The sequence below is a fragment of the Triticum aestivum genome, chromosome 4A (genome assembly GCF_018294505.1).
Source record: "Triticum aestivum cultivar Chinese Spring chromosome 4A, IWGSC CS RefSeq v2.1, whole genome shotgun sequence".
Taxonomy (NCBI): domain Eukaryota; kingdom Viridiplantae; phylum Streptophyta; class Magnoliopsida; order Poales; family Poaceae; genus Triticum; species Triticum aestivum.
The window spans coordinates 605,661,566-605,682,018 of record NC_057803.1 but is presented as its reverse complement, the minus strand read 5'-3'; the positions used below and the strand labels follow the sequence as shown (position 1 = coordinate 605,682,018).

The window sequence follows — 20,453 nt, the reverse complement described above, 5'->3', positions numbered from 1 at the left end:
GGCCGCTCGCCATTGATCTCCCGGCACTGCAAACATGTCATTAGTGGCGGGCGTCCCGCCCGTCACTAGTAAAGGCCAATTAGTGGCGGGCTTTGTGTAGCACTCGCCATTGACGGTGTACATTACCAATGCCAAGTGCCAATATTGGCCCGCCACTGGCAGGGAAACATACTTGTGGCGGCCTTTTTTCATCCGCCGCTGGTATGATTTTTACAAATTTAAAAATATGCACCTCCCATGAGTGTGGCAGCGGCTCTCCATGGTGGGGCCGTGTCCCAGCTCGGGAAGCTAGCACACACACACAAAATCCACGGCCCAGCGCCGCTCCACCTCCACGGCGTCGATGCTGATCCCGTGGTCGAGCAGGTTGCACGTGACCTCAGCTCTGCCATTGCAGCATTATCACTTGCACAGACCAAGGCCCGCAGTTGAGCTCGCATACATGGACCGGAGCATCATCACATCTGCATGGACAAAGCAGTGTCGATGGGGAAGACAGAGGACAGCAAGGAGGCGTTGGAGCATGCTTGGCTCCAAAGAAGATGGCCGGAGCAGGCCGGAATTGATCGATGACGATGGAGGTGAAAAGATGGTCGGTGCTGAGAGGACCTGATTGGCTCCTCTCCTCTCCACCATTTAGAAGAAGCACACATGGGTGTGGAAGCGCGGATGCTAACCACGTCATCAATCATGGGAGGGTCGTTTTGACCAATTAGAAGGAATCATTTTTTCCACGCCAGATCGCGGAAGTAAATATGGCGGGCTCTAGTTCAGCCCGCCACTGGTAACTACTAGTGGCGTTAAGCCAGTCTATCCTCCACTGCAATATTTTAGCCTGTTTTTCTATTATTTATTTTGTAATGCAATATATTACTTAGGGCCAGTTTTTTTTTGTAGCTTCTAGAATAAGCTGCCCCCTACCCAGCTTACTCTAGTAGCAACCAAATTTAAATTTTAAGAAGCCTACTAGTCAAGTTTTAATTAGGAGGCTTTTAAAACAATATATTAATTTGGTTGGGCTTCTAGAATAAGCCGGGTAGGGGAGCTTATTCTGGAAGCCAGCAAAAGAATTTGCCCTCTGCAACTTTTTCATGGTTACCATTTTCCCACTCTTGCGATTATTTGATGAGCTTTTGTACGCACTAAGCTTAATTATTTGTGTGAGCTGTGGCGGACCGGCATACATATATGTAAGTTCAGGCTATGGCCTGCCGGAAATCGTTGATCTATGTAAGAAAGACTGTAAGGTTGATGGTTGACTAATTAAAATTTTACCCGCAAAAGAATAATAATAATTCATTTTCAAACATCTCCGAAAAATAAGTATGATGCTCTCGCATTTGTGAGAGCCATTTTAGTTGTAGTTACTTATACAAACTTCTGAATTCGTCCTACCTAGGCTGCACATCGGATATCGTCACGTCATTGCTTGAACCGGGGGCATCCAGGTTGCTGTGGTAACTGAGTGATGGACTGATGATGCCAGGTTGTGCGAAGCAGAACGCTGGCCTGGGGGGAGTCCGCATAGTCATCGACATGGAATGGCTGTCGAGCATGACGACCACTTCCGACGCGGTCGGCCGGGCGCTGGGATTCCTCTGGACACACAGCAGCCCGATTTGCACGCAGTTTCGCACCTCGCTGTCAGGGTAACGTCCGGCCAGGGAAGGATCTACCACCCCTTCCATCGAGCCTGCGCTCCACTTCTCCCATACCTGTACGTCAAAGATAAACAGCAGCTCGTTGAGTGAGGTAGGTTATACGTACACATGTATTACATATCTGTGCGGATCTTACGTAGCTGAGCAGAGATCTGCAGGCAGTATCATCTTCAACCGACCTATTGTTCCTCCTACCAGTCACAATCTCTAGAACTATGACTCCGAAGCTGTACATGTCGGACTTGGTAGAGACTTGGCCGCAGTACGCATACTCCGGAGACATGTATCCACTGCATGAATTAGTTCCAAAAATAAACAGTCGTCTTCAGTTAATTTGACTAGTACTTTGTGCAATCAACATGTATATTTGCAGAGAAAGTATAGAAGTACAGACTTACATTGTACCGACAGGACGTTTTGTTATATCCATTGATTGATCTCCACCGAAAGCCCTAGACAGACCAAAGTCCGAGATCTTGGGTGTCATATCCAGGTCCAGTAAGATGTTGCTTGGCTTCAGGTCGCGGTGTATGACTTTTAGACGAGACTCCTGGTGGAGATACAATAGACCTCGAGCAATCCCAGAGATGACCATGCTTCTTTTCGTCCAATCCAGCTGGTGTGCCTTCTCTGAACCTGTGACATACATGCACCACTCGAACTAAAAACAGCAGAATATGCGGACTAGGGGTGTATAGCTAGCTGTACTAAAGTTTTAACAAGATGAGTTGGGACAGGGAGGATTACTGAAAAGGCTCGTGTGTAGGCTTCCATTAGGCATGTATTCGTACACCATCAATTTCTCTCGCAAGCAAACGCCGAGAAGCTGCACCAGATTCTTGTGCTTAAGTCTGTTAGCTAACATTAGCTCATTTTTCAACTCATCGAGCCCTTGAGCAGAGTCCTTTAAGAGCCTTTTGACGGCTATTTTGGTTCCATCCTGCAATTCGCCCTATGTAGAAGCAAGTTTGCTCTTGGATTAAAATAAACAATTTACCTAATTATTGCCTGGTATTACTAGTATGGATTTGTATTCTCATGTGATATTCATAACAACATATTAAGCGTACCTTAAACACCTCTCCGAATCCTCCTTCTCCCAGTTTATTGTTTATAGAAAAATTGGATGTTGCAGCTCTTAACGCTTCCAGACTAATATAGTTCATGCCATCCCCTGCATTATCTGCAATAAGAAACACACAATTCAACTATGCCTCGCTTTCTCTTTGTTCCCCTTTGAACCCTGTGCTCTTCTGTGGCATACCTTGGTTTTCCTTGTTGGCCTTGATCCTTCTCCTCTGCCGGAAAACACAAGCGAGCACAACCACTAGGACTAATAAAGTTCCAACAGAAATACCAACATCAAGGATGACTTGTTGTAATCTCCTCTTTCCTACATGTTTTAAGCGGTTTATCACTATCGGCACTGGTCATTGCACAAGACAATTATTCGATCCTTAACATCTTCGAACCGTAGTGCAACGGCTGCCAACATGAGAGACGGAAATGGGAGGAGGAGCATTCACAATGTCGTGCTGCATGAATCATTTGGTGCTTAACTGGAAGCTCGTACGATGTTAAACTTGGGCCTCAGATATATTGTTTTATATGTTAGGTGCCTGTGTGGCCCCCTTGGTTAGGTTCACAAGGTACTCAAAGAATCCCTCACCTAGGCCAGCCAAGGAAACCTGAATCGGATGTTGTTACAATTTACATGACTGGACCTTTACAGAAAGCAGACATGGAGATGATATTGGTTAATTAGAGTCAGTGATCAATTGATATAATAGAATCGACTACAAAGCGACGCCAAGATCATTAGACACATTTTGACTATCACGCCAGGGCCGGTCCATTCACCATGCCACGGGCGCCCGCAACGTTCCATTTGTGATTATCCATCTAGCCTAGATTTATTTTGTCTATTTTGACTACCGCCACGATGCATTAATTTATTAGCCCGCGTTACACATGTTTGACTCAAGCATCTAACCTTTAACATACTCAAGTCCCAACCATAGACATATACACAATCCAATACCAATGCCAATTCCAAAAGTTGTTTATGTATAGCTAGTCCTGCTGCGCGCAAGGTGTGTGGCAAGAGAGGCTCGGCAGGTCAAAGATGTACACTGTCGGGGATTTTAGAGTTACCACAACACTTTTGGTGCAAGTCCAATCCTCACTACCCCATCACCTCCACCTTGGTGGCAGAGCACCTCCACAAGGTCTCCCTCATCATATGGCCCAAGTCACAATGTTCCTTCATGTTACTGGTCATAACCAAAGGTTTAGAGTGATTTGCAACACCTCCAGAAGGATTGTAGAGGCAACCGTCGATATTTCAAGCAAGTGCTGCATGCAATTGGTGATCTTAGGCGTAAATGATCACGTCACACATTGATGATACACCTTTGAATATAAAAAAGTGCAAAATGGCAATCATATTTGAAGGTAACCACTTAAAAAATGGTCTTAGTTATGTTCCAAATATTAGAAGCTAGATTAGCCACATTTTTTCATATTAACATAGGATTGTGTACATGTGGATGTGACTGATGATGCACATGATGTGCTGCTAGAGTACCGGCAGTAGTTTCTACATCCTTCGGTGGTAGAAAGCACTGCAATAACCTAAATTTTCTTGTGTTACACATATTGTGATCTAAAATTCACCTATGTCCTAGCCGGTTGAGAAGGGTCAGTACATGATGTGTTGGAAATATGCCCTAGAGGCAATAATAAAAGTATTATTATATTTCATTGTTCATGATAATTGTCTTGTATTCATGCTATAACTGTATTATCCGGAAATCATAATACACGTGTGAATACTTAGACCACACTATGTCCCTGGTAAGCCTCTAGTTGACCAGCTCGTTGTGATCAACAGATAGTCATGGTTTCCTGACTATGGACATTGGATGTCATTGATAACGGGATCACATCATTAGGAGAATGATATGATGGACAAGACCCAATCCTAAGCATAGCATAAAAGATCGTGTAGTTCGTTTTGCTAGAGCTTTGCAAGTGTCAAGTATCTCTTCCTTCGACCATGAGATCGTGTAACTCCCGGATACCGTAAGAATGCCTTGGGTGTACCAAACGTCACAACGTAACTGGGTGACTATAAAGGTGCATTACAGGTATCTCCGAAAGTAGCTGTTGGGTTGACACGGATCGAGACTGGGATTTGTCACTCCGTATGACGGAGAGGTATCTCTGGGCCCACTCGGTAATGCATCATCATATTAAGCTCAATGTGACCAAGGTGTTGGACACGGGATCATGCATTACGGTACGAGTAAAGTGACTTGCCGGTAACGAGACTGAACAAGGTATTGGGATACCGACGATCAAGTCTCGGGCAAGTAACGTACCGATTGACAAAGGGAATTGTATACAGGGTTTGATCGAATCCTCGACATAGTGGTTCATCCGATGACAACATCGAGGAGCATGTGGGAGCCATCATGGGTATCCAGATCCCGCTGATGGTTATTGACTAAGAGAGTCTCGGTCATGTCTACATGTCTCCCGAACCCGTAGGGTCTACACACTTAAGGTTCAGTCACGCTAGGGTTGTAGGGATATGTATATGCAGTAACCCGAATGTTGTTCGGAATCCCGGATGAGCTCCCGGACGTCACGAGGAGTTCCGGAATGGTCCGGAGGTAAAGATTTATATATGGGAAGTCCTGTTTCGGGCATCGGGACAAGTTTCGGGGTTATCGGTATTGTACCGGGACCACCGGAGGGGTCCCGGGGGCCCACCGGGTGGGGCCACCCATCCCCGGGGGCCAGATGGGCTGTAGGGGGTGCGCCTTGGCCTACATGGGCCAAGGGCACCAGCCCCACAAGGCCCATGCGCCTAGGGTTTCCAAGGGGGAGGAGTCCTACTAGTGGAAGGCACCTCCTAGGTGCCTTGGGGGGGAGGGAAACCTCCCTAGGCCGCCGCACCCCCTAGGAGATTGGATCTCCTAGGGCCGGCCACCCCCCCTTGGCACCCCTATATATAGTGGGGGGAGAGGAGGGACTTCATACCTGGTGCCCTGGCCTTTGGTTGCCTCCTTCTCCCTCCCCAACACCTCCTCCAACTCCATAGCGCTTAGCGAAGCTCTGCCGGAGTACTGCAGCTCCACCAACACCACGCCGTCGTGCTGCTGCTGGTGCCATCTCCCTCAACCTCTCCTCCCTTCCTTGCTGGATCAAGAAGGAGGAGACGTGGCTGTTCCGTACGTGTGTTGAACGCGGAGGTGCCGTCCGTTCGGCGCAGGTCATCGGTGATTTGAATCACGTCGAGTACGACTACATCATCACCTTGCAAGCTTCCGCACGCGATCTACAAGTGGTATGTAGATGCAAACTCTCTCCCTAGACTCGTTGCTTAGATGAACTCATAGATGGATCTTGGTGAAACCGTAGGAAAAATTTTAATTTTCCGCAACGTTCCCCAACAGTGGCATCATGAGCTAGGTCTATGCGTAGTTCTCTTTGCACTAGTAGAACACAATTTTGTTGTGGGCGTGGATTTGTCATCTTACTTGCCTCTACTAGTCTTTTCTTGCTTCGACGGTATTGTGGGATGAAGCGGCCCGGACCAACCTTACACGTACGCTTACGTGAGACCGGTTCCACCGACTGACATGCACTAGTTGCATAAGGTGGCTGGCGGGTGTCTGTCTCTCCCACTTTAGTTGGAGCGGAATCGATGAACAGGGCCCTTATGAAGGGTAAATAGAAGTTGACAAAATCACGTTGTGGTGATTCGTAGGTAAGAAAACGTTCTTGCTAGAACCCAATTGCAGCCACGTAAAAGATGCAACAACAATTAGAAGACGTCTAACTTGTTTTTGCAGCGATTGATCATGTGATGTGATATGGCCAAAAGTTGTGATGAATGATGAATTGTGATGTATGAGATCATGTTCTTTGTAATAGGATTCACGACTTGCATGTCGATGAGTATGACAACCGGCAGGAGCCATAGGAGTTGTCATTATTTTTGTATGACCTGCGTGTCATTGAATTACGTCATGTAAACTACTTTACTTTATTGCTAAACGTTAGTCATAGAAGTAGAAGTAGTCGTTGGCGTGACAACTTCATGAAGACACGATGATGGAGATCATGATGATGGAGATCATGGTGTCAAGCCGGTGACGAGATGATCATGGAGCCCCGAAGATGAAGATCAATGGAGCTATATGATATTGGCCATATCATGTCACAACTATAATTGCATGTGATGTTTATTATGTATTATGCATCTTGTTTACTTAGGACGACGGTAGTAAATAAGATGATCCCTTATAAAATTTCAAGAAGTGTTCTCCCCTAACTGTGCACCGTTGCTACAGTTCGTCGTTTCTAAGCACCACGTGATGATCGGGTGTGATGGATTCTTACGTTCACATACAACGGGTGTAAGACAGTTTTACACAGCAAAAACACTTAGGGTTAACTTGACGAGCCTAGCATGTGCAGACATGGCCTCGGAACACGGAGACCGAAAGGTCGAACACGAGTCGTATGGAAGATACGATCAACATGAAAATGTTCACCGACGATGACTAGTCCGTCTCACGTGATGATCGGACACGGGCTAGTCGACTCGGATCGTGTAACACTTAGATGACTAAAGGGATGTCTAATCTATGTGGGAGTTCATAATTTGATTAGAACTTTATTATCATGAACTTAGTCTAAAACCTTTGCAAATATGTCTTGTAGATCAATGGCCAACGCTAATGTCAACATGAACTTCAACGCGTTCCTAGAGAAAACCAAGCTGAAAGATGATGGCAGCAACTATACGGACTGGGTCCGGAACCTGAGGATCATCCTCATAGCTGCCAGGAAACAATATGTCCTAGAAGGACCGCTAGGTGACGCTCCCGTCCCAGAGAACCAAGACATTATGAATGCTTGACAGTCTCGCGCTGATGATTACTCCCTCGTTCAGTGCGGCATGCTTTACAGCTTAGAACCGGGGCTCCAAAAACGTTTTGAGCATCACGGAGCATATGAGATGTTCGAAGAGCTGAAACTAGTTTTTCAAGCTCATGCCCGGGTCGAGAGATATGATGTCTCCGACAAGTTCTACAGTTGTAAGATGGAGGAAAACAGTTCTGTCAGTGAGCACATCCTGAAGATGTCTGGGTTGCACAATCGTATGACCCAGCTGAACATTAACCTCCCAGATGAGGCGGTCATTGACAGAATCCTCCAGTCGCTCCCACCAAGCTACAAGAGCTTTGTGATGAACTACAACATGCAAGGAATGGAAAAGACCATTCCTGAATTGTTCTCGATGCTGAAGTCAGCAGAGGCTGAAATCAAGAAAGAACATCAAGTGTTGATGGTCAATAAGACCACTAAGTTCAAGAAGGGCAAGGGTAAGAAGAACTTCAAGAAGGACGGCAAAGATGTTGCCGCGCCTGGTAAGCCAGTTACCGGGAAGAAGTCAAAGAATGGACCCAAGCCTGAGACTGAGTGCTTTTATTGCAAGGGGAAGGGTCACTGGAAGCGGAACTGCCCCAAATACTTAGCGGATAAGAAGGCCGGCAACACCAAAGGTATATTTGATATACATGTGATTGATGTGTACCTTACCAGTAATCGTAGTAACTCCTGGGTATTTGATACCGGTGCCGTTGCTCATATTTGTAACTCACAGCAGGAGCTGCGGAATAAACGGAGACTGGCAAAGGACGAGGTGACGATGCGCGTCGGGAATGGTTCCAAAGTCGATGTGATCGCCGTCGGCACGCTGCCTCTACATTTACCTACGGGATTAGTTTTGAACCTTAATAATTGTTATTTAGTGCCAAGTTTGAGCATGAACATTGTATCTGGATCTCGTTTAATACGAGATGGCTACTCATTTAAGTCTGAGAATAATGGTTGTTCGATTTATATGAGAGATATGTTTTATGGTCATGCTCCGATGGTCAATGGTTTATTCTTAATGAATCTCGAGCGTAATATTACACATGTTCATAGTGTAGATGCCAAAAGATTTAAAGTTGATAACGATAGTCCCACATACTTGTGGCACTGCCGCCTTGGTCACATTGGTGTCAAGCGCATGAAGAAGCTCCATGCTGATGGACTTTTAGAGTCTCTTGATTATGAATCGTTTGACGCGTGCGAACCATGCCTCTTAGGTAAAATGACCAAGACTCCGTTCTCCGGAACAATGGAGCGAGCAACCAACTTATTGGAAATCATACATACCGATGTATGCGGTCCAATGAGCGTTGAGGCTCGCGGAGGATATCGTTATGTTCTCACTCTCACAGATGACTTGAGTAGATATGGGTATGTCTACTTAATGAAACACAAGTCTGAGACTTTTGAAAAGTTCAAGGAATTTCAGAATGAGGTGGAGAATCAACGTGACCGAAAGATAAAATTCTTACGATCAGATCGTGGAGGAGAATACTTAAGTCACGAATTTGGTACACACTTAAAGAAATGTGGAATCGTTTCACAGCTCACGCCGCCTGGAACACCTCAGCGAAACGGTGTGTCCGAACGTCGTAATCGCACTCTATTGGATATGGTGCGGTCTATGATGTCTCTTACCGATTTACCGCTATCATTTTGGGGATACGCTCTAGAGACAGCTACATTCACTGTAAATAGGGCACCGTCTAAATCCGTTGAGACGACACCGTATGAATTATGGTTTGGAAAGAAACCTAAGCTGTCGTTTCTAAAAGTTTGGGGATGCGAAGCTTATGTCAAGAAACTTCAACCTGAAAAGCTCGAACCCAAGTCGGAAAAATGCGTATTCATAGGATACCCTAAGGAAACTATAGGGTATACCTTCTACTTAAGATCCGAAGGCAAGATCTTTGTTGCCAAGAACGGATGCTTTCTGGAAAAAGAGTTTCTCTCGAAAGAAGTAAGTGGGAGGAAAGTATAACTCGATGAAGTACTACCTCTTGAGCGGGATAGTGACGCAGCACAGGAAACCATTCCTGTGATGCCCACACCAACTGAAGAGGAAAACCATGATAATGATCAAGGTACTTCGGATCAAGTTACTACTGAACTTCGTAGGTCCACAAGGACACGTTCCGCACCAGAGTGGTACGGCAACCCTATCCTGGAAATCATGTTGTTAGACAACAATGAACCTTCGAACTATGAAGAAGCAATGACGGGCCCGGATTCCAACAAATGGCTTGAAGCCATGAAATCCGAGATAGAATCCATGTATGAAAACAAAGTATGGACTTTGACAGACTTGCCCGATGATCGGCGAGCGACAGAAAACAAATGGATCTTTAAGAAGAAGACGGACGCGGATGGTAATGTTACCATCTATAAAGCTCGACTTGTCGCTAAGGGTTATCGACAGGTTCAAGGGATTGACTACGACGAGACATTCTCTCCCGTAGCGAAGCTAAAGTCCGTCCGAATCATGTTAGCAATTGCCGCATACTATGATTATGAGATATGGCAGATGGACGTCAAAACAGCATTCCTTAACGGGCATCTTAAGGAAGAACTGTATATGATGCAGCCGGAAGGTTTTGTCGATCCTCAGAACGCTAACAAAGTATGCAAGCTCCAGCGATCCATTTATGGACTGGTGCAAGCATCTCGGAGTTGGAACATTCGCTTTGATGAGATGATCAAAGCGTTTGGGTTTATGCAGACTTATGGAGAAGCCTGCGTTTACAAGAAAGTGAGTGGGAGCTCTGTAGCATTTCTCATATTATATGTAGATGACATACTCCTGATGGGAAATGATATAGAATTTCTGGACAGCATTAAGGCCTACTTGAATAAGTGTTTTTCAATGAAGGACCTTGGAGAAGCTGCTTATATATTAGGCATCAAGATCTATAGAGATAGATCGAGACGCCTCATAGGTCTTTCACAAAGTACATACCTTGAAAAGATTTTGAAGAGATTCAGAATGGATCAGTCCAAGAAGGGGTTCTTGCCTATGTTACAAGGTATGAGACTGAGCTCAGCTCAGTCACCGACCACGGCAAAAGATAAAGAAGAGATGAGTGTCATCCCCTATGCTTCAGCCATAGGATCTATTATGTATGCCATGCTGTGTACCAGACCCGATGTAAACCTTGCCGTGAGTTTGGTAGCAAGATACCAAAGTAATCCCGGCAAGGAACACTGGACAGCGGTCAAGAATATCCTGAAGTACCTGAAAAGGACAAAGGACATGTTTCTCGTTTATGGAGGAGACGAAGAGCTCGTCGTAAAGGGTTACGTCGACGCTAGCTTCGACTCAGATCCGGATGACTCTAAGTCACAAACCGGATACGTGTATATGTTGAATGGTGGAGCAGTAAGCTGGTGCAGCTGCAAGCAGAGCGTCGTGGCGGGATCTACGTGTGAAGCGGAGTACATGGCAGCCTCGGAGGCAGCACATGAAGCAATTTGGGTGAAGGAGTTCATCACCGACCTAGGAGTCATACCCAATGTGTCGGGGCCGATCAAACTCTTCTGTGACAACACTGGAGCTATTGCCCTCGCAAAGGAGCCCAGGTTTCACAAGAAGACCAGGCACATCAAGCGTCGTTTCAACTCCATCCGTGAAAATGTTCAAGATGGAGACATAGAGATTTGCAAAGTGCACACGGATCTGAATGTCGCAGATCCGCTGACTAAACCTCTCTCGCGTGCAAAACATGATCAACACCAGAACTCTATGGGTGTTCGATTCATCACAATGTAACTAGATTAGTGACTCTAGTGCAAGTGGGAGACTGTTGGAAATATGCCCTAGAGGCAATAATAAAAGTATTATTATATTTCATTGTTCATGATAATTGTCTTGTATTCATGCTATAACTGTATTATCCGGAAATCATAATACACGTGTGAATACTTAGACCACACTATGTCCCTGGTAAGCCTCTAGTTGACCAGCTCGTTGTGATCAACAGATAGTCATGGTTTCCTGACTATGGACATTGGATGTCATTGATAACGGGATCACATCATTAGGAGAATGATATGATGGACAAGACTCAATCCTAAGCATAGCATAAAAGATCGTGTAGTTCGTTTTGCTAGAGCTTTGCAAGTGTCAAGTATCTCTTCCTTCGACCATGAGATCGTGTAACTCCCGGATACCGTAAGAATGCCTTGGGTGTACCAAACGTCACAACGTAACTGGGTGACTATAAAGGTGCATTACAGGTATCTCCGAAAGTAGCTGTTGGGTTGACACGGATCGAGACTGGGATTTGTCACTCCGTATGACGGAGAGGTATCTCTGGGCCCACTCGGTAATGCATCATCATATTGAGCTCAATGTGACCAAGGTGTTGGACACGGGATCATGCATTACGGTACGAGTAAAGTGACTTGCCGGTAACGAGACTGAACAAGGTATTGGGATACCGACGATCAAGTCTCGGGCAAGTAACGTACCGATTGACAAAGGGAATTGTATACAGGGTTTGATCGAATCCTCGACATAGTGGTTCATCCGATGACAACATCGAGGAGCATGTGGGAGCCATCATGGGTATCCAGATCCCGCTGATGGTTATTGACTAAGAGAGTCTCGGTCATGTCTACATGTCTCCCGAACCCGTAGGGTCTACACACTTAAGGTTCAGTCACGCTAGGGTTGTAGGGATATGTATATGCAGTAACCCGAATGTTGTTCGGAGTCCCGGATGAGATCCCGGACGTCACGAGGAGTTCCGGAATGGTCCGGAGGTAAAGATTTATATATGGGAAGTCCTGTTTCGGGCATCGGGACAAGTTTCGGGGTTATCGGTATTGTACCGGGACCACCGGAGGGGTCCCGGGGGCCCACCGGGTGGGGCCACCCATCCCCGGGGGCCACATGGGCTGTAGGGGGTGCGCCTTGGCCTACATGGGCCAAGGGCACCAGCCCCACAAGGCCCATGCGCCTAGGGTTTCCAAGGGGGAGGAGTCCTACTAGTGGAAGGCACCTCCTAGGTGCCTTGGGGGGGAGGGAAACCTCCCTAGGCCGCCGCACCCCCTAGGAGATTGGATCTCCTAGGGCCGGCCACCCTCCCTTGGCACCCCTATATATAGTGGGGGGAGAGGAGGGACTTCATACCTGGTGCCCTGGCCTTTGGTTGCCTCCTTCTCCCTCCCCAACACCTCCTCCAACTCCATAGCGCTTAGCGAAGCTCTGCCGAAGTACTGCAGCTCCACCAACACCACGCCGTCGTGCTGCTGCTGGTGCCATCTCCCTCAACCTCTCCTCCCTTCCTTGCTGGATCAAGAAGGAGGAGACGTGGCTGTTCCGTACGTGTGTTGAACGCGGAGGTGCCGTCCGTTCGGCGCAGGTCATCGGTGATTTGAATCACGTCGAGTACGACTACATCATCACCTTGCAAGCTTCCGCACGCGATCTACAAGTGGTATGTAGATGCAAACTCTCTCCCTAGACTCGTTGCTTAGATGAACTCATAGATGGATCTTGGTGAAACCGTAGGAAAAATTTTAATTTTCCGCAACGTTCCCCAACATGATGCTCTCATACTTTACTGACAAGACAAAGAGAGGCGATGTTACATTGTTCCTCTAGGTAATGTTACCTTATTATGATTGTTATATTGCATTACAGTGCTTGGCTATTGTATATTATCTTATTGTTGTACTTAGTAGGTGTTGGATATGCTTGTCACGATGGCATAGTAGGGAAGGTATCTTGGACACTTGGAGACTTAGTTGCATAGTAGGGAAGATATTTTGGACATGAAGATATTGGGTATTTTGGATATGGAGGAATAAATTTGGATACTAGACAATAAATAATTTCACCCATACCCTACACAAGTTAAGCTTGTTCTTGCATGTTGCATCAAGAAAAAGGGACCTTCACATTTGTGCCCCTAACTCGAACCCACTACTCAAATTTACCCCTAACTTTTTGATGTGCTCAAAGTTGCCCCTAAAAGGCATTTTAGGTCGCAAGAATGCCCTTTCATCTGGTCAAAGTTGTTTGACCCAAACTTTGAAAATTCATAACAAATTCATATGAACTTAGGAGAATGCAAAATAAGATATCAAAATGTTCAGAAAACATCACCTATATGCATATGTCATTTACATTCATTACAAAAGAACTCATTAAAGCTTTTTAGGGTTTATAACATTAAAAAACTATTTAGGGTGAATGCAAATAAATGCACGTGTAGGTGATGAGAGTAAATGACATGCGCGTACAGGTGATACTTTATGAACATTTTGATATCTTCTTTTGCATTCTTCTGAGTTCATATGAATTTGTTATGAATTTTCCATGTATCGGTCATGCACCATTGACCAGCTGGAAGGGAATTCTCGTGACCTAAAATGCTTTCTAGGGGCAAATTTGAGCACATAAAAAAAATTTATAGGTAAATATGAAAGTGGGCGCAAATTAGGGGCATGAATATAAATGTCCCTAAGAAAAGTATGGTTCTAGCTCTGATACTGATGAGATTGTGTTCATTAAGCCAAAAGTGGTCGTAGTCACCAACAACCAAGCCAAGGGGTTTCACTACATGTAAGAGGACAAAGCAGGCCCATCAGTTTCGGTAGATACAGTAACGTAGGTGACTTGGTCATGTCACTTTCTAAATTTGTTTGTCATGTTTATATTGTGTGGACCAATGGATAACACTATTTTTCGATCCTAGAAGGTGACCAGCAATAGTTCGACTTGGTCTAGATAATCTTAGTTGCAACATTTGTGTATGCACTACTATGCATCTAAGGGCTCCTTTGGTTCAAACGAAAAGTGGAGGAAAGTCATAGGAATAGGAAAATTTCCCATGGTGATACTATTCATGCCTTTGATTCAAAGGAACCGAGGAACTATTTCTTTGATCCTAGTTTCAAAGGGAAAATGCAGGAATTATAAAATTCACTTGGAACTCTCTTTCAAATTCATTTCCCCAAAATACGAGACTAACATCCTTACTGGCAAAATAACTTTCTAAATAAACATTTTCATGTGGTTTGACTTGAACTGACCATGTTTTATTAGAATTCCTGTGTTTTTCCAAATTCCTTTGAACCAAACACCAAAATTGACAAAATTCTTGTGTTTAGCAATCCTTTGTTTCGCACGTGTATTCCTACACCATGCATATGTTTTTTTTATTCCTGCATTTTTTAAATCTTTTGAACCAAAGCAGCCCTTATCTTGATTGGATTACATTCGGTTGCAATTTTGTGTGTTTTGGAATGTCCATCATTCAAGAAAAGAGGTAGAGGTACATACGAACATATTGAGCAGCTAACAAAATAAAATGTACTACTTGTGACCAGACATAATGTTGATGCATGCAGTAAACACACAGGCCCAAGCTGGACGATGTAGACACAGAGAGAAAGAGAAGTGAAAAGGAGGAAACAATAAAAAGAAGAAGAAATAACTGACATTACTCACAATGAGTGATACATAGTTTATCCGAGGGCAGAAGCAGAGGCGAATAATTCTGCAGTTCTTTTTTCCTTTTAGGGAGCATAATTCAATCATCCCCGATATACTACATCCCAGTAGAAATTGTTGTTTCTCATGAAAAAAAGTTCATTCAAAGACATTTTCTAGCGAAGCAACAACATATCTGAGCATGAAGATTTGGCTATCGGGATCTAGAGACCCTCCTTTTTAGGCTGATACATCCCACTCAAAAAATCCAATTTACTCCCTTTATTCCATTATATAAGGTGTATTTGTTTTTTTCAAAAGTCAAACGAGTGTACGTTTGATCTAGTTTTTAGGAAAGTGTATGAATATCCACAATTTGAAATTTATATCATTTGGTCCATCATGAAAAGTAGTTTCATATTTTATATATTAGGTATTTCATATGCTGTTTTTTTATTCTATAATCTTGGTCAAACATTCAAATGATTGACTTGCACAGAAATCAATACACCTTATATTCTGGTACGGACGGAGTATAAGTTAAAATTTCCAACTTTTTACGGACGGATAGCTATTGATATCTCCTACAAATCTATAAAGTTTCCTTAAAATGGACCCTTTTCATATATTCCCTCTTAAGTCCCCTAGCCCAGATGGTTTCCCTACAAAATTCTTTCAGCACCACCTGGATGTATGTGGTCCGGATGTTACAACAATTGTATTGAGAATTATAGGACCGATCAGCATCGACTAGTTCAAGTCGGCTCATGTAGGGGAGTGATGACAGTGGCGCGCCGCCGACACATTCTGTTGGCAGTACTGGTCATTTAGAGGTCTTGAAATCTCGATCTAATTTTTATTATATTTTAGATGTTTATATTTCCGATGAACTTCTATAATAGATTCTGATCCTGTTTGCAAAAAAAGTTCCTTCATTTTTCTTAGGGCCAAAAAGTTTCCATAAATAATTCGATGATTTGTAGTCTATGCAAAAAAGGAAAAAAATGGCCCCAAAAAAACAAAAGGTAAGCCCATTTTTAAACAAATTTTTGTCTTTCTTAGAGGTGTCTAAAATGAAGTTTCCAATTTCATATGGTAAACATAATGCTATCTGGTACCCGTCCTCCAAAACATATATCATAGAAGATCTGCCATTTATGAGGAAGCAAGTAAAGAAACGAGTACTCATTGCGCGGCTCCCTTAAGGGTCACTTTTTGGTGGGCTGGGAGGACGTCACTTGGCTTGCTCTCCGTCGTAGCCACATGTATTGTGTTGGGCACTCTCTCGGGATCTTTTTTTAGTACATGTTTTTGGGTTTTAGATGATTTTTCTTTTAGTTTTTCAGCTTTATGGCTTTTGCCCAGTTTTCCACTAGGTTTTGGACAAAAATAAAAATCCAAAAAACAAAATTTTGCCCAAAAAACTCGTTTCTTTTGCTAACGTGAGAGACACGGGTTTGCTATTCGGGGAGGCACGGATTTGCTTTCGCGACATGCATAGCTATGCCTCTCAGAAAAAGAAAAAAAATGTGTTTTCTCTTTTTCACAAGACGCAAAGGTTTGCTTCTCATGGAGGCACACGTTTGCTTCCCTCAGAAGCACAACAGTACTGCCTCTCGGAAAAGGATAAAATTTGTTTTCTTTTTTTTGTTTTGGCGAAAGGTGCAAGTTTGCTTCTCCTGGAGGCACGGGTTTGCTTCGTGAGAGGCACAATTGTGCCTCTTGGAAAGTGAAAAAAATGTGTTTTTTGCTTCCGTGAGAGAGAACATATTTGCTTCTCGTTGAGGCACATATTTGCCTCCACTAGAGCCATAGCTATGCCACTTCAGAAAGGGAAAAAGTGGAAACAAAATTGTGCTTTTGGCTCGGTTTTCGTCCGGCTTTTCTAGTTTTTTGTGAAAATAAAAGTTTGTCAAAACCTATAACAGAGGATCTAATTTTAAAGATCCCGATGGGAGGAGAAATCGGTTTGAAATTTGAGCACACGGTTTAAGAGAAAAAATGTTTTGAATAAATGAGTCTACAAAAAAAAGAAAAAGTACCAGTTGCGACAAGTGGCTCACATGCAGTGTGGCACTTATCGCATCCTGGGGAGGTGGGAGTGACCTTTGCAGGGAAGTCTTGCTAAGTCTCAGTCGACTGAGACTTCATTATGTCTCGGTCGATGCTATATTTGTGAGTTCTTACATTAAGATTTGGGCAATTTTTTTAGTTTTTTTCCTTTTTTATTTCTTACATGTTATATCACTTAACTGAGACTTTTTTCCGAGACTCGACTGAGAATTGGCTAAATCTCAATGGACTGAAACCTAGCCACACTCTACTCGTTAATTAATGATCTTGTTTTTATGATGGAAGAAAGAGAAAAGGATTGGAACGAGAGATGGGGGCCCATAGGTTCCTTCTATTTTGTTTAATTCAAACACGCCTTTATCTGATATTTTCTTCGTGTTGCTAAAAAAAAGATAGTTTCTTCTCGAGCAATGCTACATCTATGTGTTTGTTTTGTAACCTTCAGTCTATTCCCCCCCTCCCTAAATTCCCCCGGGATGGGCTCCTCCTTCCCCTCTATTTCTAGTCACAAACTGCTAACTAGCCAGGCACGTAGATGTAGCATTTCCCTTTATTCCCTCCCTCGAATGTGTTTTCTCTTTTTCAAGAGACGCAAAGGTTTGCTTCCCATGGAGGCACACGTTTGCTTCCGCCAGAAGCACAACGGCTGTGCCTCTCGGAAAAGGATAAATTATGTTTTCTTTTCTTTTTCCATGAAAGGTGCAAGTTTGCCTCTCCTGGAGGCACGGATTTGCTTCGCGAGAGGTACAATTGTGCCTCGTGGAAAGTGAAAAAAAAACTTTTTTTGCTTCCGTGAGAGAGCACATATTTTCTTCTCGTGTGCCTCCACTAGAGCCATGGCTATGCCTCTTTAGAAAAGGAAAACGGGGAAAACAAAATTGTGCTTCTGGCTCTGTTTTTTGTCCGACTTTTCTAGTTTTTGTGAAAATAAAAGATTGTCAAAACCTATAACAGAGGATCTAATTTCAAAGACCCCGATGCGACAGTGAAATCGGGTTGAAATTTGAACACGCGGTCTAAGAGAAAAAAATGTTTTGAATAAATGAGTCTACGAAAAAAGAAAATGTACCAGGTTGCGACAAGTGGCTCACCTGCAGTGTGGCACTTGTCGCATCCTGGGGAGGTGGGAGTGACCTTTGCAGGGAATACTCGTTACAATCTTACTAAGTCTCAGTTGATTGAGTCTCAGTCGTGTTATATTCGTGAGTTCTTACATTAAGATTTGTGCAAAAAAATATAATTTTCTTTTGTCTTTCTTACATGTTATATCACTAGACTAAGACTTTTTTTCTTACGGGATTTGACCGAGACTTGGCTAAATCTCAGTTAACTGAAACCTAGCCACACTCTACTCGTTAATTAATGATCTTGCTTTTATGATGGAAGAAAAAGAAAAGGATTGGAACGAGAGATGGGGGCCTGCCCTGGGCCATAGGTTCCTTCAATTTTGTTTAATTCAAACACGCCTGCATCAGATATTTTCTTCCGGCTGCTAAAAAAACGGATAGTTTCTTCATCAGCAATGCTACATCTACGTGTCTGTTTCGTAACCTTCCCTCTAATTCTCTCCCGCTAAATTCCCTCGGGATGGGCTCGCCCTTCCCCTCTATTTCCAGTCACAAATTGCTAACTGGCCAGGCACGTAAAGCATATGTAACATGCACGTAGATGTAGCATTTCTCTTTCTTCCCTCTCTCAGCATAAACAATAATGCTCCATCTACGAACAGCCTACATAAAGTAACGTAATCTTCCTAACTATAATCCTCTCCCCCTCTGATTTCAAGTGAGATGGGCCCCAGCCACTAATCTTCATCCAATTAACTACCTCCACATCAACTTTTACGTAAAAACTTCACGTAAGTTTACGTGGGTCTAGCATTACTCCGGCATAAAATCGGGAGTAATTTTATTTACTCACCGAGCGAGGAGATGGGCCCGGGCGGTGCGGCAGCCGAAGGCGGAGCGTCGAGCGCCAGGTCATAGTAGGCATATGCTTGAACCCGAAGTCGGCAGTTGAAGTTTTGCACCGTCCCTCCCTGATATCCGTTGCAGCAGGACGGCATAGGGGTCAACAATAATTGCAGACACTGATTGCACTCCTCGCCGCTAAGGTCCCTCATGCACTCCGCGAGACCGTACATCGTCCCATTGGGTGCGTACACGGCCTCCCCGGTGGCGAACTTCGCCTCCCCAGTGCCTCCGGCGCTTGCCGCCCGTGCCACCAGGCGATCTAACAGCGAGTAGAACTCCTGGTCGTGGCTACTCCGGTCAAAAGATGTCGGGATGTCGCTCAGCACATCAAGCGAGCGCACCTCGTAGTTGTAGTTGTTCGTGGCGTTTGTGTCGGCGTAGGTGATGTAGCACTTGTCGTACCAGGATGCGACGCTCCGGTTGGACGCGCACTTGCCGCGGGAGTCCAGGACGCCTGCTTGCAGGCTCGCGAGGCACTCGGACGGTGTGGTATCGCCGCGGCAGAGGCCGCGGACGAAGGCACGGTCGCGGCCGGTGCCCAAGGAGAGGGAGGCGAAACCCGTTGGCGCCGCCGCCCGGGGGAGGGCGTTCAGGAGCGTGAGGACGTTGGCCTGGAACGCGCTGCTGTTGGTAGTGTTGGACGTCGGTGGTGCTGGTGCGGCGGAGGGAGAAGCAACGGAGTCTAGGCACTTGGTCTCCGCCTGGGAAGCTGCTATGCTTGCGGCTAGGAGGAGGAGCGCGAGGGCCAGCGCCGGGGACGGCATGGCAATGGCTAATGGCGCGCGTGAATGTCGGCTCTGGTCACTCGGGATATACTTGTGCACAATTCGGTGGATAGCCAATGTGGAACACTCGAATGTGTGGTTGGGCTACAGCGTGCGTCTCCGTAACGAGCCTGACTTCCGTTGGCCTTTTGGGCAGAAAAATTGTAGAGAGACGACAGTGACTTACTGTTTAGTGTAGAGTAAATAGCATAAAACCACTACTTTATAGGCTATGGTTCTAAAAAACTACCAATTTTTAATTTTTCTCATATAATTATCAAATGGGTGGTCGGCTGTTTCGAAAAACCCAAATCATCGAGTGATTATCAATTGATCATGATTATGACAATTAGGGCCCACATGCAAGATAGCCGTTTGTTTGACCGTTAACTTACAGGTGGGTCCCACAATAAGTTTTGTAAAAAGCAATCGGGTCCTTACAAGTTTTTTGAAAAAGCAATCAGGTCCCTGTGAGTTTTCTAAAAAAAGCAATCGGGTCCCTGAGCAGCCAGGAGCTCGATCCCGCTCGGCAGGGCCGCGCTGCCTCCTCCGGCCGGCGAGCCGCACCATGCCTTGCCTGCCCCGCGGC

At 44.8% G+C, this 20,453-nt stretch overlaps 1 protein-coding gene across 1 annotated transcript; it reads right to left on the bottom strand.

Moving 5' to 3' along the window:
• Positions 1-1,269: 1,269 nt before the first annotated feature.
• On the bottom strand, positions 1,270-19,964 carry LOC123087477 (cysteine-rich receptor-like protein kinase 15). Its single transcript, XM_044509492.1, has 7 exons — positions 19,048-19,964; positions 2,926-3,054; positions 2,732-2,844; positions 2,409-2,613; positions 2,060-2,297; positions 1,798-1,951; positions 1,270-1,715 (listed from the first exon to the last, which is right to left on the bottom strand). Exons 1-7 carry the CDS (start codon positions 19,862-19,864, stop codon positions 1,392-1,394), a joined length of 1,980 nt encoding a protein of 659 aa, XP_044365427.1. The 5' UTR covers positions 19,865-19,964; the 3' UTR covers positions 1,270-1,391.
• Between the last annotated feature and the right edge of the window lie 489 nt (positions 19,965-20,453).

Excerpts from the sequence above, each read along its gene's own strand:
- LOC123087477 (XM_044509492.1), bottom strand. The coding sequence starts at position 19,864 with ATGCCGTCCCCGGCGCTGGCCCTCGCGCTCCTCCTCCTAGCCGCAAGC. Across the intron at positions 2,845-2,925 it reads GGCCAACAAGGAAAACCAAG|ATAATGCAGGGGATGGCATG; the intron begins GTATGCCACAGA and ends TTCTTATTGCAG. Across the intron at positions 2,614-2,731 it reads GATTCGGAGAGGTGTTTAAG|GGCGAATTGCAGGATGGAAC; the intron begins GTACGCTTAATA and ends GCTTCTACATAG.